Raw genomic sequence first — 13,115 nt, forward strand, 5'->3', positions numbered from 1 at the left:
AGGGGTAAATTGGAACGTGGAGATACGCATCCTTGATGTCCAAGGATACCATAAAGTCCCCTTCTTCCAGGTTCGCTATCACTGCTCTGAGTGACTCCATCTTGAACTTGAACTTCTTTATGTACAGGTTCAAGGACTTCAGATTTAGAATAGGCCTTACCGAGCCATCCGGCTTCGGTACCACAAATAGAGTGGAATAATACCCCTTCCCTTGTTGTAGAAGAGGTACCTTGACTATCACCTGCTGAGAGTACAGCTTGTGAATGGCTTCCAAAACCGTCTCCCTTTCGGAAGGGGACGTTGGTAAAGCAGACTTCAGGAAACGGCGAGGTGGATCTGTCTCTAATTCCAACCTGTACCCCTGAGATATTATCTGCAGGATCCAGGGATCTACCTTCGAGTGAGCCCACTGCGCGCTGTAATTTTTGAGACGACCTCCCACCGTCCCCGAGTCCGCTTGAGAAGCCCCAGCGTCATGCTGAGGCTTTTGTAGAAGCCGGGGAGGGCTTCTGTTCCTGGGAAGGAGCTGCCTGTTGCTGTTTCTTCCCTCGACCTCTGCCTCGTGGCAGATATGAATAGCCCTTTGCTCTCTTATTTTTAAAGGAACGAAAGGGCTGCGGTTGAAAAGTCGGTGCCTTTTTCTGTTGGGGAGTGACTTGAGGTAGAAAGGTGGATTTCCCGGCTGTAGCCGTGGCCACCAAATCTGATAGACCGACTCCAAATAACTCCTCCCCTTTATACGGCAAAACTTCCATATGCCGTTTTGAATCCGCATCGCCTGTCCACTGTCGCGTCCATAAAGCTCTTCTGGCCGAAATGGACATAGCACTTACCCGTGATGCCAGTGTGCAGATATCCCTCTGTGCATCACGCATATAAAGAAATGCATCCTTTATTTGTTCTAACGACAGTAAAATATTGTCCCTGTCCAGGGTATCAATATTTTCAATCAGGGACTCTGACCAAACTACCCCAGCACTGCACATCCAGGCAGTCGCTATAGCTGGTCGTAGTATAACACCTGCATGTGTGTATATACTTTTTTGGATATTTTCCATCCTCCTATCTGATGGATCTTTAAGTGCGGCCGTCTCAGGAGAAGGTAACGCCACTTGTTTTGATAAGCGTGTTAGCGCCTTGTCCACCCTAGGAGGTGTTTCCCAGCGCTCCCTAACCTCTGGCGGGAAAGGGTATAATGCCAATAATTTCTTTGAAATTATCAGCTTTTTATCAGGGGCAACCCACGCTTCATCACACACGTCATTTAATTCTTCTGATTCAGGAAAAACTATAGGTAGTTTTTTCACACCCCACATAATACCCTGTTTAGTGGTACCTGTAGTATCAGCTAAATGTAACGCCTCCTTCATTGCCAAAATCATATAACGTGTGGCCCTACTGGAAAATACGGTTGATTCGTCACCGTCACCACTGGAATCAGTGCCTGTGTCTGGGTCTGTGTCGACCGACTGAGGCAAAGGGCGTTTTACAGCCCCTGACGGTGTTTGAGGCGCCTGGACAGGCACTAATTGATTGTCCGGCCGCCTCATGTCGTCAAACGTCTGCTTTAGCGTGTTGACACTATCCCGTAATTCCATAAATAAAGGCATCCATTCTGGTGTCGACCCCCTAGGAGGTGACATCCCCATATTTGGCAATTGCTCCGCCTCCACACCAATATCGTCCTCATACATGTCGACACACACGTACCGACACACAGCAGACACACAGGGAATGCTCTAAACGAAGACAGGACCCACTAGCCCTTTGGGGAGACAGAGGGAGAGTCTGCCAGCACACACCAAAAAGCGCTATATATGACAGGGATAGCCTTATAATAAGTGCTCCCTTATAGCTGCTTTATATATATCAAGATATTGCCATTAAATTTGCCCCCCCTCTCTGTTTTACCCTGTTTCTGTAGTGCAGTGCAGGGGAGAGACCTGGGAGCCGTCCTGACCAGCGGAGCTGTGAGAGGAAATGGCGCCGTGTGCGGAGGAGATAGGCCCCGCCCCTTTTTCGGCGGGCTCGTCTCCCGCTATTTTGTGAATACAGGCAGGGGTTAAATATCTCCATATAGCCTCTGGGGGCTATATGTGAGGTATTTTTAGCCTTTATATAGGTTTACATTTGCCTCCCAGGGCGCCCCCCCCAGCGCCCTGCACCCTCAGTGACTGCGTGTGAAGTGTGCTGAGAGGAAAATGGCGCACAGCTGCAGTGCTGTGCGCTACCTTTAGAAGACTGCAGGAGTCTTCAGCCGCCGATTCTGGACCTCTTCTTACTTCAGCATCTGCAAGGGGGCCGGCGGCGCGGCTCCGGTGACCATCCAGGCTGTACCTGTGATCGTCCCTCTGGAGCTGATGTCCAGTAGCCAAGAAGCCAATCCATCCTGCACGCAGGTGAGTTCACTTCTTCTCCCCTCTGTCCCTCGTTGCAGTGATCCTGTTGCCAGCAGGAATCACTGTAAAATAAAAAACCTAAGCTAAACTTTCTCTAAGCAGCTCTTTATGAGAGCCACCTAGAATTGCACCCTTCTCGGCCGGGCACAAAAATCTAACTGGAGTCTGGAGGAGGGTCATAGGGGGAGGAGCCAGTGCACACCACCTGATCTGGAAAAGCTTTACTTTTTGTGCCCTGTCTCCTGCGGAGCCGCTATTCCCCATGGTCCTTTCAGGAACCCCAGCATCCACTAGGACGATAGAGAAACGTAAAGAGTAAAACGTAAAGTAATAGCTTTCACTATCACTTTAAAAAAAACAGGTTTTCGATCTGGCTTACCCACTGTGTATGTGTGACCATCATGTAGCTAATGTTCAAGTGTAGGATGCCTGAGAGCCTAAACTGCATTAGGATTGGATATTTGCCTATATGCAACAATGGGTGACACCATCTAAATTGGACCTTTAGGTAATCCCAATAGAAATATCTGGGGATTGTTTTTGAAATGGAAAACAGGGGGAGTGTTTTCAGATAATTTTTTTTATTACACCAAACACACCGTACAAAGGGCGTGGGAGGAGCTCTTTCATCACATGACCTTTTTTTCTAGGCCAAATTTGGTGACGCCAGTCCAGGTTGGCATCTCTAGTGTTTGATTAATTTTTTTGTAACATTTTAAAATGTTGAATGTTACATTGGCTATTAAAATTAATTTTAAGAATGTGATACGGTACATACAGTACATGATTGTACGACTTACTTTGTTGCAAGACATAGATTGCTTCTTGGGTCTTTACATGTGGGACACTGATCACACTGGGAAGCAAACAGTGGAATGACCTTATCACCTGCAAATTAAATGAAAGCCTTAAATGTCACATTGAGAGAGATATGGCTACCTTTCCTATTGCCTCAGCAACACTGTCCCAACATTGCTGCTTCTTAATGATCAAATTTAAACCAGCCAATCAGCCTTGATTGTTGTGCTCAAGTCCCCTTTCCAACATTCTATCCTCTTACAGTATTTGTTATTTCTCCCACTGCAACCTCAATCTTCATGAACTGATTGCAGGAGGAAGTGCAAGGAGATTGTATGTACGGGTGTAGTATGGCTGACCGGCGGTCTCCTGTTGAGATGTTCACTTTCGACATTATGACCATGTCAGCATTATGAATCTCGACATAATAAACTGATCCCAGGACAAAGTATAACATGACCATATCTGCCAATGCCTCACATATTTCCTCTATGTTTATGCTCCTTTTCATTTAGACCGTGCCCATTTAACATATGGAAATTGGGTGTATTGGGATGTTTACAAGCTGGGAGGCAGCATTAAAAGTCTTGGTTGCAAATCAAATTCATTGTTTCTTAGTGTTACCATAAGTAAGGGGATGCAGTCAGTATCCCAGTGGTCAGGATGCTGGCAGTCATGTGACTGACGCCAGATTCCCGACACCACTCGGAATCCCGGCCCCGGGAACCCCAACGGCCAACATCCCGAAGATAAGTGTCAGGGTAAGAGTTATGGTTAGAGGTTAGGCACTGGGGGGGAGGGGAGCCGTAAGAACTGCCATGCCCCCTTCTCTGAGTCTTAGCCTTAGCCACCAGCCCCGTGACTTAGCCCTAGCCACCACCCCCACTAACTTAGCCCTATTCACCACCCCAGGCTGGTTAGGGTAGCTGACAAGGGAGGGGTAAAATAATTGCCCCGTACCTGGTTGGTATTATAATTGTCAGGATGCCTGTGTCAGACATGTGACTGCCGGCATCCTGACTGCCGGGATCCTGTATCACACCATAATTAAATGCTCCCTGTTTGCCAATTCTATGATTCTACTACCACTGTCTGTTAGAGAGGAGTGTGCTCCAGTGCTATCTCTTGCTTCTGTACTGAAGCCAGACAGACACCTTTACCAAGATGGCTGCTGAGAACCTTTACTGTGCATGCAAAACCCTGTGCCCCTGCGCCATCTCAGACTCCTTTTTTGTGTGATGTACTGCAAAGAAGTGCAGCACATGATCCTCCGGAGAGTACCACAGATATCACCTCTACCCAGTAGCAGATTTAATGCTTTGCAACCAAAGTAGTTTGTTATGGTCCGACGGGTCCCAAGGGGTGTGCCAACAAGGATGAATTTGTACAGGAGCCACTGTTACTGGTACCAGTGTCTGGCACCACAGTGCACAGCACTGCAGTACAGTGAAGAAACTGCAAGGGCTGTTGGGAGTTGTAGTTTATTTTCAGTTTGATCAGTGTAGTGAGGTGCGGGGGAACCAGTGCCGGTAACAGTGCATGACATGTTCTGCAGTGGCGACAGAGCGGGAAGAGAGGTGAAGGAGGATCAACTCTGCTGTTGCATGTCTGCATGACCTGCAACCTCTGACCTCTGTGCGCATGCCACTCCATCTTCTGGCCACTCACCAGGACCCACAGCCATTAAAAGCAAACAGTGGACCTAAGTCATATGTGGTTGGAGGTACAGTGCATGCCTCAAAATACCAATGTTCTGTACTTTGCGCATGCGTGGAACCCATACTGTGCATGTGCAGTACGGGTCTGTGATGCTGGATGCAGATCGGCAGCAGACTGTCAGTGTCAGTCTGCTGCCTTTTGGGTATGGGGAGGGGGTGGTGACAGCCTCCGTTTCCCAAAACGGAAGCTTGTCACCGCTGTTGTGGGAGAGTGTTAAGGTCAGTATCTCCATCCATGGGGTAAATTTACTAAGCTCCCGATTTTGACCGAGATGCCGTTTTTTCTTCAAAGTGTCATCTCGGTAATTTACTAAACACTAATCACGGCAGAGATGAGGGCATTCGTAATTTTTTGCAAGTCCAAGTAAAAAATTACGAATGAATACACCATCGGTCAAAACGCGGCTGTTTAAGTATGAATCTCGGTCATTTACTAAGAAGTGCCAAGCAAAAAACAAACAAACACTGCCGTGAAAAATTACAACTCGTAAAAAAGTGCTAAAAAAAAACAGACCTTTTTTTTTTATTCGTGATTGGATAGGCATGCACGGATCCATGAGATCCGTGCATGTATATCAGTGGGAAGGGGTGGGAAAGTGCTTATTTTTTCATAAAAAATTGCGTGGGGTCCCCCCTCCTAAGCATAACCAGCCTCGGGCTCTTTGACCCGATCCTGGTTGCAGAAATATGGGAAAAAAAATGACAGGGGTTCCCCCATATTTAAGCAACCAGCATCGGGCTCTGCGCCTGGTCCTGGTCCCAAAAATACGGGGGACAAAAATAAGAATTTACTTACCGATAATTCTATTTCTCGGAGTCCGTAGTGGATGCTGGGGTTCCTGAAAGGACCATGGGGAATAGCGGCTCCGCAGGAGACAGGGCACAAAAAGTAAAGCTTTTCCAGATCAGGTGGTGTGCACTGGCTCCTCCCCCTATGACCCTCCTCCAGACTCCAGTTAGGTACTGTGCCCGGACGAGCGTACACAATAAGGGAGGATTTTGAATCCCGGGTAAGACTCATACCAGCCACACCAATCACACCGTACAACTTGTGATCTAAACCCAGTTAACAGTATGATAACAGAGGAGCCTCTGAAAGATGGCTCCCTAAACAATAACCCGAATTAGTTAACAATAACTATGTACAAGTATTGCAGATAATCCGCACTTGGGATGGGCGCCCAGCATCCACTACGGACTCCGAGAAATAGAATTATCGGTAAGTAAATTCTTATTTTCTCTATCGTCCTAGTGGATGCTGGGGTTCCTGAAAGGACCATGGGGATTATACCAAAGCTCCCAAACGGGCGGGAGAGTGCGGATGACTCTGCAGCACCGAATGAGGGAACTCCAGGTCCTCCTTTGCCAGGGTATCAAATTTGTAGAATTTTACAAACGTGTTCTCCCCTGACCACGTAGCTGCTCGGCAGAGTTGTAATGCCGAGACCCCTCGGGCAGCCGCCCAAGATGAGCCCACCTTCCTTGTGGAATGGGCCTTAACAGATTTAGGCTGTGGCAGGCCTGCCACAGAATGTGCAAGTTGAATTGTGTTACAAATCCAACGAGCAATCGACTGCTTAGAAGCAGGCGCACCCAACTTGTTGGGTGCATACAGTATAAACAGCGAGTCAGATTTTCTGACTCCAGCCGTCCTTGAAATGTATATTTTTAAAGCTCTGACAACGTCCAACAACTTGGAGTCCTCCAAGTCGCTTGTAGCCGCAGGCACTACAATAGGCTGGTTCAGGTGAAACGCTGATACCACCTTAGGGAGAAAATGCGGACGCGTCCGCAGCTCTGCCCTATCCGAATGGAAAATTAAATAAGGGCTTTTATAAGATAAAGCCGCCAGTTCAGATACTCTCCTGGCGGACGCCAGGGCCAGTAACATAGTCACTTTCCATGTGAGATATTTCAAATCCACATTTTTTAGTGGTTCAAACCAATGGGATTTGAGGAAATCTAAAACTACATTTAGATCCCACGGTGCCACCGGAGGCACCACAGGAGGCTGTATATGCAGTACTCCTTTGACAAAAGTCTGGACCTCAGGAACTGAGGCCAATTCTTTTTGGAAGAATATTGACAGGGCCGAAATTTGAACCTTAATAGATCCCAATTTGAGACCCATAGACAATCCTGATTGCAGGAAATGTAGGAAACGACCCAGTTGAAATTCCTCCGTCGGAGCACTCCGATCCTCGCACCACGCAACATATTTCCGCCAAATGCGGTGATAATGCTTCGCGGTGACTTCCTTTCTTGCCTTAATCAAGGTAGGAATGACTTCTTCTGGAATGCCTTTTCCTTTTAGGATCTGGCGTTCAACCGCCATGCCGTCAAACGCAGCCACGGTAAGTCTTGGAAAAGACACGGTCCCTGCTGAAGCAGGTCCTGTCTTAGAGGTAGAGGCCACGGATCGTCCGTGACCATCTCTTGAAGTTCCGGGTACCAAGACCTTCTTGGCCAATCCGGAGCCACTAGTATCGTTCTTACTCCGCTTTGCCGTATGATTCTCAATACCTTTGGTATGAGAGGCAGAGGAGGAAACACATACACCGACTGGTACACCCAAGGTGTTACCAGCGCGTCCACAGCTATTGCCTGCGGATCTCTTGACCTGGCGCAATACCTGTCCAGTTTTTTGTTGAGGCGAGACGCCATCATGTCCACCATTGGTCTTTCCCAACGGTTTATTAGCATGTGGAAAACTTCTGGATGAAGTCCCCACTCTCCCGGGTGAAGATCGTGTCTGCTGAGGAAGTCTGCTTCCCAGTTGTCCACTCCCGGGATGAACACTGCTGACAGTGCTATCACGTGATTCTCCGCCCAGCGAAGGATCCTGGCAGCTTCTGCCATTGCACTCCTGCTTCTTGTGCCGCCCTGTCTGTTTACATGGGCGACTGCCGTGATGTTGTCCGACTGGATCAACACCGGTCTTCCTTGAAGCAGAGGTTCCGCCTGGCTTAGAGCATTGTAGATTGCTCTTAGTTCCAGAATGTTTATGTGAAGAGACTTTTCCAGGCTCGACCACACTCCCTGGAAGTTTCTTCCTTGTGTGACTGCTCCCCAGCCTCTCAGGCTGGCGTCCGTGGTCACCAGGATCCAATCCTGTATGCCGAATCTGCGGCCCTCCAATAGATGAGCCCTCTGCAACCACCACAGAAGAGATACCCTTGTCCTTGGAGACAGGGTTATCCGCAGGTGCATCTGAAGATGCGTGCATTGATGTACAGACACCTTTCCTGGTTTTAGGAGATTCCTGACCAGGTCGGATAACTCCTTGGCTTTTTCCTCGGGAAGAAAAACCTTTTTCTGAACCGTGTCCAGAATCATCCCTAGGAACAGCAGACGAGTTGTCGGCATTAATTGGGATTTTGGAATATTCAGAATACATCCGTGCTGCTTTAGCACCTCTTGAGATATTGCTAATCCCATCTCTAGCTGTTCTCTGGACCTTGCCCTTATTAGGAGATCGTCCAAGTATGGGATAATTAATACGCCTTTTCTTCGAAGAAGAATCATCATCTCGGCCATTACCTTTGTAAAGACCCGAGGTGCCGTGGACAAACCAAACGGCAGCGTCTGAAACTGATAGTGACAGTTTTGTACAACGAACCTGAGGTACCCCTGGTGTGAGGGGTAAATTGGAACGTGGAGATACGCATCCTTGATGTCCAAGGATACCATAAAGTCCCCTTCTTCCAGGTTCGCTATCACTGCTCTGAGTGACTCCATCTTGAACTTGAACTTCTTTATGTACAGGTTCAAGGACTTCAGATTTAGAATAGGCCTTACCGAGCCATCCGGCTTCGGTACCACAAATAGAGTGGAATAATACCCCTTCCCTTGTTGTAGAAGAGGTACCTTGACTATCACCTGCTGAGAGTACAGCTTGTGAATGGCTTCCAAAACCGTCTCCCTTTCGGAAGGGGACGTTGGTAAAGCAGACTTCAGGAAACGGCGAGGTGGATCTGTCTCTAATTCCAACCTGTACCCCTGAGATATTATCTGCAGGATCCAGGGATCTACCTGCGAGTGAGCCCACTGCGCGCTGTAATTTTTGAGACGACCTCCCACCGTCCCCGAGTCCGCTTGAGAAGCCCCAGCGTCATGCTGAGGCTTTTGTAGAAGCCGGGGAGGGCTTCTGTTCCTGGGAAGGAGCTGCCTGTTGCTGTTTCTTCCCTCGACCTCTGCCTCGTGGCAGATATGAATAGCCCTTTGCTCTCTTATTTTTAAAGGAACGAAAGGGCTGCGGTTGAAAAGTCGGTGCCTTTTTCTGTTGGGGAGTGACTTGAGGTAGAAAGGTGGATTTCCCGGCTGTAGCCGTGGCCACCAAATCTGATAGACCGACTCCAAATAACTCCTCCCCTTTATACGGCAAAACTTCCATATGCCGTTTTGAATCCGCATCGCCTGTCCACTGTCGCGTCCATAAAGCTCTTCTGGCCGAAATGGACATAGCACTTACCCGTGATGCCAGTGTGCAGATATCCCTCTGTGCATCACGCATATAAAGAAATGCATCCTTTATTTGTTCTAACGACAGTAAAATATTGTCCCTGTCCAGGGTATCAATATTTTCAATCAGGGACTCTGACCAAACTACCCCAGCACTGCACATCCAGGCAGTCGCTATAGCTGGTCGTAGTATAACACCTGCATGTGTGTATATACTTTTTTGGATATTTTCCATCCTCCTATCTGATGGATCTTTAAGTGCGGCCGTCTCAGGAGAAGGTAACGCCACTTGTTTTGATAAGCGTGTTAGCGCCTTGTCCACCCTAGGAGGTGTTTCCCAGCGCTCCCTAACCTCTGGCGGGAAAGGGTATAATGCCAATAATTTCTTTGAAATTATCAGCTTTTTATCAGGGGCAACCCACGCTTCATCACACACGTCATTTAATTCTTCTGATTCAGGAAAAACTATAGGTAGTTTTTTCACACCCCACATAATACCCTGTTTAGTGGTACCTGTAGTATCAGCTAAATGTAACGCCTCCTTCATTGCCAAAATCATATAACGTGTGGCCCTACTGGAAAATACGGTTGATTCGTCACCGTCACCACTGGAATCAGTGCCTGTGTCTGGGTCTGTGTCGACCGACTGAGGCAAAGGGCGTTTTACAGCCCCTGACGGTGTTTGAGGCGCCTGGACAGGCACTAATTGATTGTCCGGCCGCCTCATGTCGTCAAACGACTGCTTTAGCGTGTTGACACTATCCCGTAATTCCATAAATAAAGGCATCCATTCTGGTGTCGACCCCCTAGGAGGTGACATCCCCATATTTGGCAATTGCTCCGCCTCCACACCAATATCGTCCTCATACATGTCGACACACACGTACCGACACACAGCAGACACACAGGGAATGCTCTAAACGAAGACAGGACCCACTAGCCCTTTGGGGAGACAGAGGGAGAGTCTGCCAGCACACACCAAAAAGCGCTATATATGACAGGGATAGCCTTATAATAAGTGCTCCCTTATAGCTGCTTTATATATATCAAGATATTGCCATTAAATTTGCCCCCCCTCTCTGTTTTACCCTGTTTCTGTAGTGCAGTGCAGGGGAGAGACCTGGGAGCCGTCCTGACCAGCGGAGCTGTGAGAGGAAATGGCGCCGTGTGCTGAGGAGATAGGCCCCGCCCCTTTTTCGGCGGGCTCGTCTCCCGCTATTTTGTGAATACAGGCAGGGGTTAAATATCTCCATATAGCCTCTGGGGGCTATATGTGAGGTATTTTTAGCCTTTATATAGGTTTACATTTGCCTCCCAGGGCGCCCCCCCCCCCAGCGCCCTGCACCCTCAGTGACTGCGTGTGAAGTGTGCTGAGAGGAAAATGGCGCACAGCTGCAGTGCTGTGCGCTACCTTTAGAAGACTGCAGGAGTCTTCAGCCGCCGATTCTGGACCTCTTCTTACTTCAGCATCTGCAAGGGGGCCGGCGGCGCGGCTCCGGTGACCATCCAGGCTGTACCTGTGATCGTCCCTCTGGAGCTGATGTCCAGTAGCCAAGAAGCCAATCCATCCTGCACGCAGGTGAGTTCACTTCTTCTCCCCTCTGTCCCTCGTTGCAGTGATCCTGTTGCCAGCAGGAATCACTGTAAAATAAAAAACCTAAGCTAAACTTTCTCTAAGCAGCTCTTTATGAGAGCCACCTAGAATTGCACCCTTCTCGGCCGGGCACAAAAATCTAACTGGAGTCTGGAGGAGGGTCATAGGGGGAGGAGCCAGTGCACACCACCTGATCTGGAAAAGCTTTACTTTTTGTGCCCTGTCTCCTGCGGAGCCGCTATTCCCCATGGTCCTTTCAGGAACCCCAGCATCCACTAGGACGATAGAGAAAAGAGTAGGGGTCCCCCGTATTTTTAAAACCAGCACCGGGCTCCACTAGCTGGACAGATAATGCCACAGCCGGGGGTCACTTTTATATAGTGCCCTGCGGCCGTGGCATCAAAAATCCAACTAGTCACTCCTGGCCGGGGTACCCTGGGGGAGTGGGGACCCCTTCAATCAAGGGGTCCCCCCCCCCAGCCACCCAAGGGCCAGGGGTGAAGCCCGAGGCTGTCCCCCCCCATCCAATGGGCTGCGGATGGGGAGGCTGATAGCCTTTGTTGTAAAAGAAAAGATATTGGCCCTCATTCCGAGTTGTTCGCTCGGTATTTTTCATCGCATCGCAGTGAGAATTCTCTTAGTGCGCATGCGTAATGTTCGCACTGCGCATGCGTCAAGTAACTTTACTAAGAAGAAAGTAATTTTACTCACGGCTTTTTCGTCGCTCCGGAGAACGCATTGTGATTGACAGGAAATGGGTGTTACTGGGCGGATGTACGGCGTTTTAGGGGCGTGTGGCTGGAAACGCTACCGTTTCCGGAAAAAACGCAGGCGTGTCTGGAGAAACGGTGGGAGTGCTTGGGCGAACGCTGGGTGTGTTTATGACGTCAGCCGGGACCGAAAAGCACTGAATTGATCGCACAGGCAGAGTAAGTCTGGAGTTACTCAGAAACTGCTAACTCGGTTTTGATCGCAATATTGCGAATACATCGGTCGCACATTTAAGATGTTTAGATTCACTCCCAGTAGGCGGCGGCTTAGCGTGTGTAACTCTGCTATAATCGCCTTGCGAGCGAACAACTCGGAATGAGGGCCCTTGGCCCTCATTCCGAGTTGTTCGCTCGGTATTTTTCATCGCATCGCAATGAAAATCCGCTTAGTACGCATGCGCAATGTTCGCACTGCGACTGCGCCAAGTAACTTTGCTATGTAGAAAGTAATTTTACTCACGGCTTTTTCATCGCTCCGGCGATCGTAATGTGATTGACAGGAAATGGGTGTTACTGGGCGGAAACACGGCGTTTCAGGGGCGTGTGGCTGAAAACGCTACCGTTTCCGGAAAAAACGCAGGAGTGGCCGGAGAAACGGTGGGAGTGCCTGGGCGAACGCTGGGTGTGTTTGTGACGTCAACCAGGAACGACAAGCACTGAACTGATCGCACAGGCAGAGTAAGTCTGAAGCTACTCTGAAACTGCTAAGTAGTTAGTAATCGCAATATTGCGAATACATCGGTCGCAATTTTAAGAAGCTAAGATTCACTCCCAGTAGGCGGCGGCTTAGCGTGTGTAACTCTGCTAAATTCGCCTTGCGACCGATCAACTCGGAATGAGGGCCATTGTTTTTAGTAGCAGTACTACAAGGCCCAGCAAGCCTCCCCCGCATGCTGGTACTTGGAGAACCACAAGTACCAGCATGCGACGGAAAAACGGGCCCGCTGGTACCTGTAGTACTACTACTAAAAAAATACCCAAAAAAAGACAAGACACACACACCGTGAAAGTATAATTTTATTACATACATACACACATACATACATACTTACCTTATGTTCCCACGCAGGTCGGTCCTCTTCTCCAGTAGAATCCAAGGGGTACCTGTTGAAGAAATTATACTCACGAGATCCAGGGGTCCAGGCTCCTCGGGAAATCCAGGGGTAATCCACGTACTTGCATAAAATAAGAAAACGGAAAGCCGAGCCACGAACTGAAAGGGGCCCCATGTTTTCACATGGGACTCCTTTCCACGAATGCCAGAAACCCACTCTGACTGATGTCTAAGTGGGTTTCTTCAGCCAATCAGGGAGTGCCACGTTGTAGCACTCTCCTGATCGGCTGTGTGCTCCTGTCCTCACTGACAGGCGGCACA

The 13,115-nt window shown here is 48.9% G+C and overlaps 1 protein-coding gene across 1 annotated transcript in view; it reads right to left on the minus strand.

The window, feature by feature from the left end:
- Positions 1–13,115, minus strand: part of LOC135049843 (alcohol dehydrogenase 1-like) — an 87,434-nt gene that overhangs the window by 45,611 nt on the left and 28,708 nt on the right. The window contains exon 5 of the mRNA XM_063955779.1: positions 3,200–3,287. Coding sequence (XP_063811849.1) covers positions 3,200–3,287 — 88 coding nt within the window. The remainder of the gene's footprint in view (positions 1–3,199; positions 3,288–13,115) is intronic.

Source organism: Pseudophryne corroboree, chromosome 1 (assembly GCF_028390025.1).
Source record: "Pseudophryne corroboree isolate aPseCor3 chromosome 1, aPseCor3.hap2, whole genome shotgun sequence".
NCBI lineage: Eukaryota > Metazoa > Chordata > Amphibia > Anura > Myobatrachidae > Pseudophryne > Pseudophryne corroboree.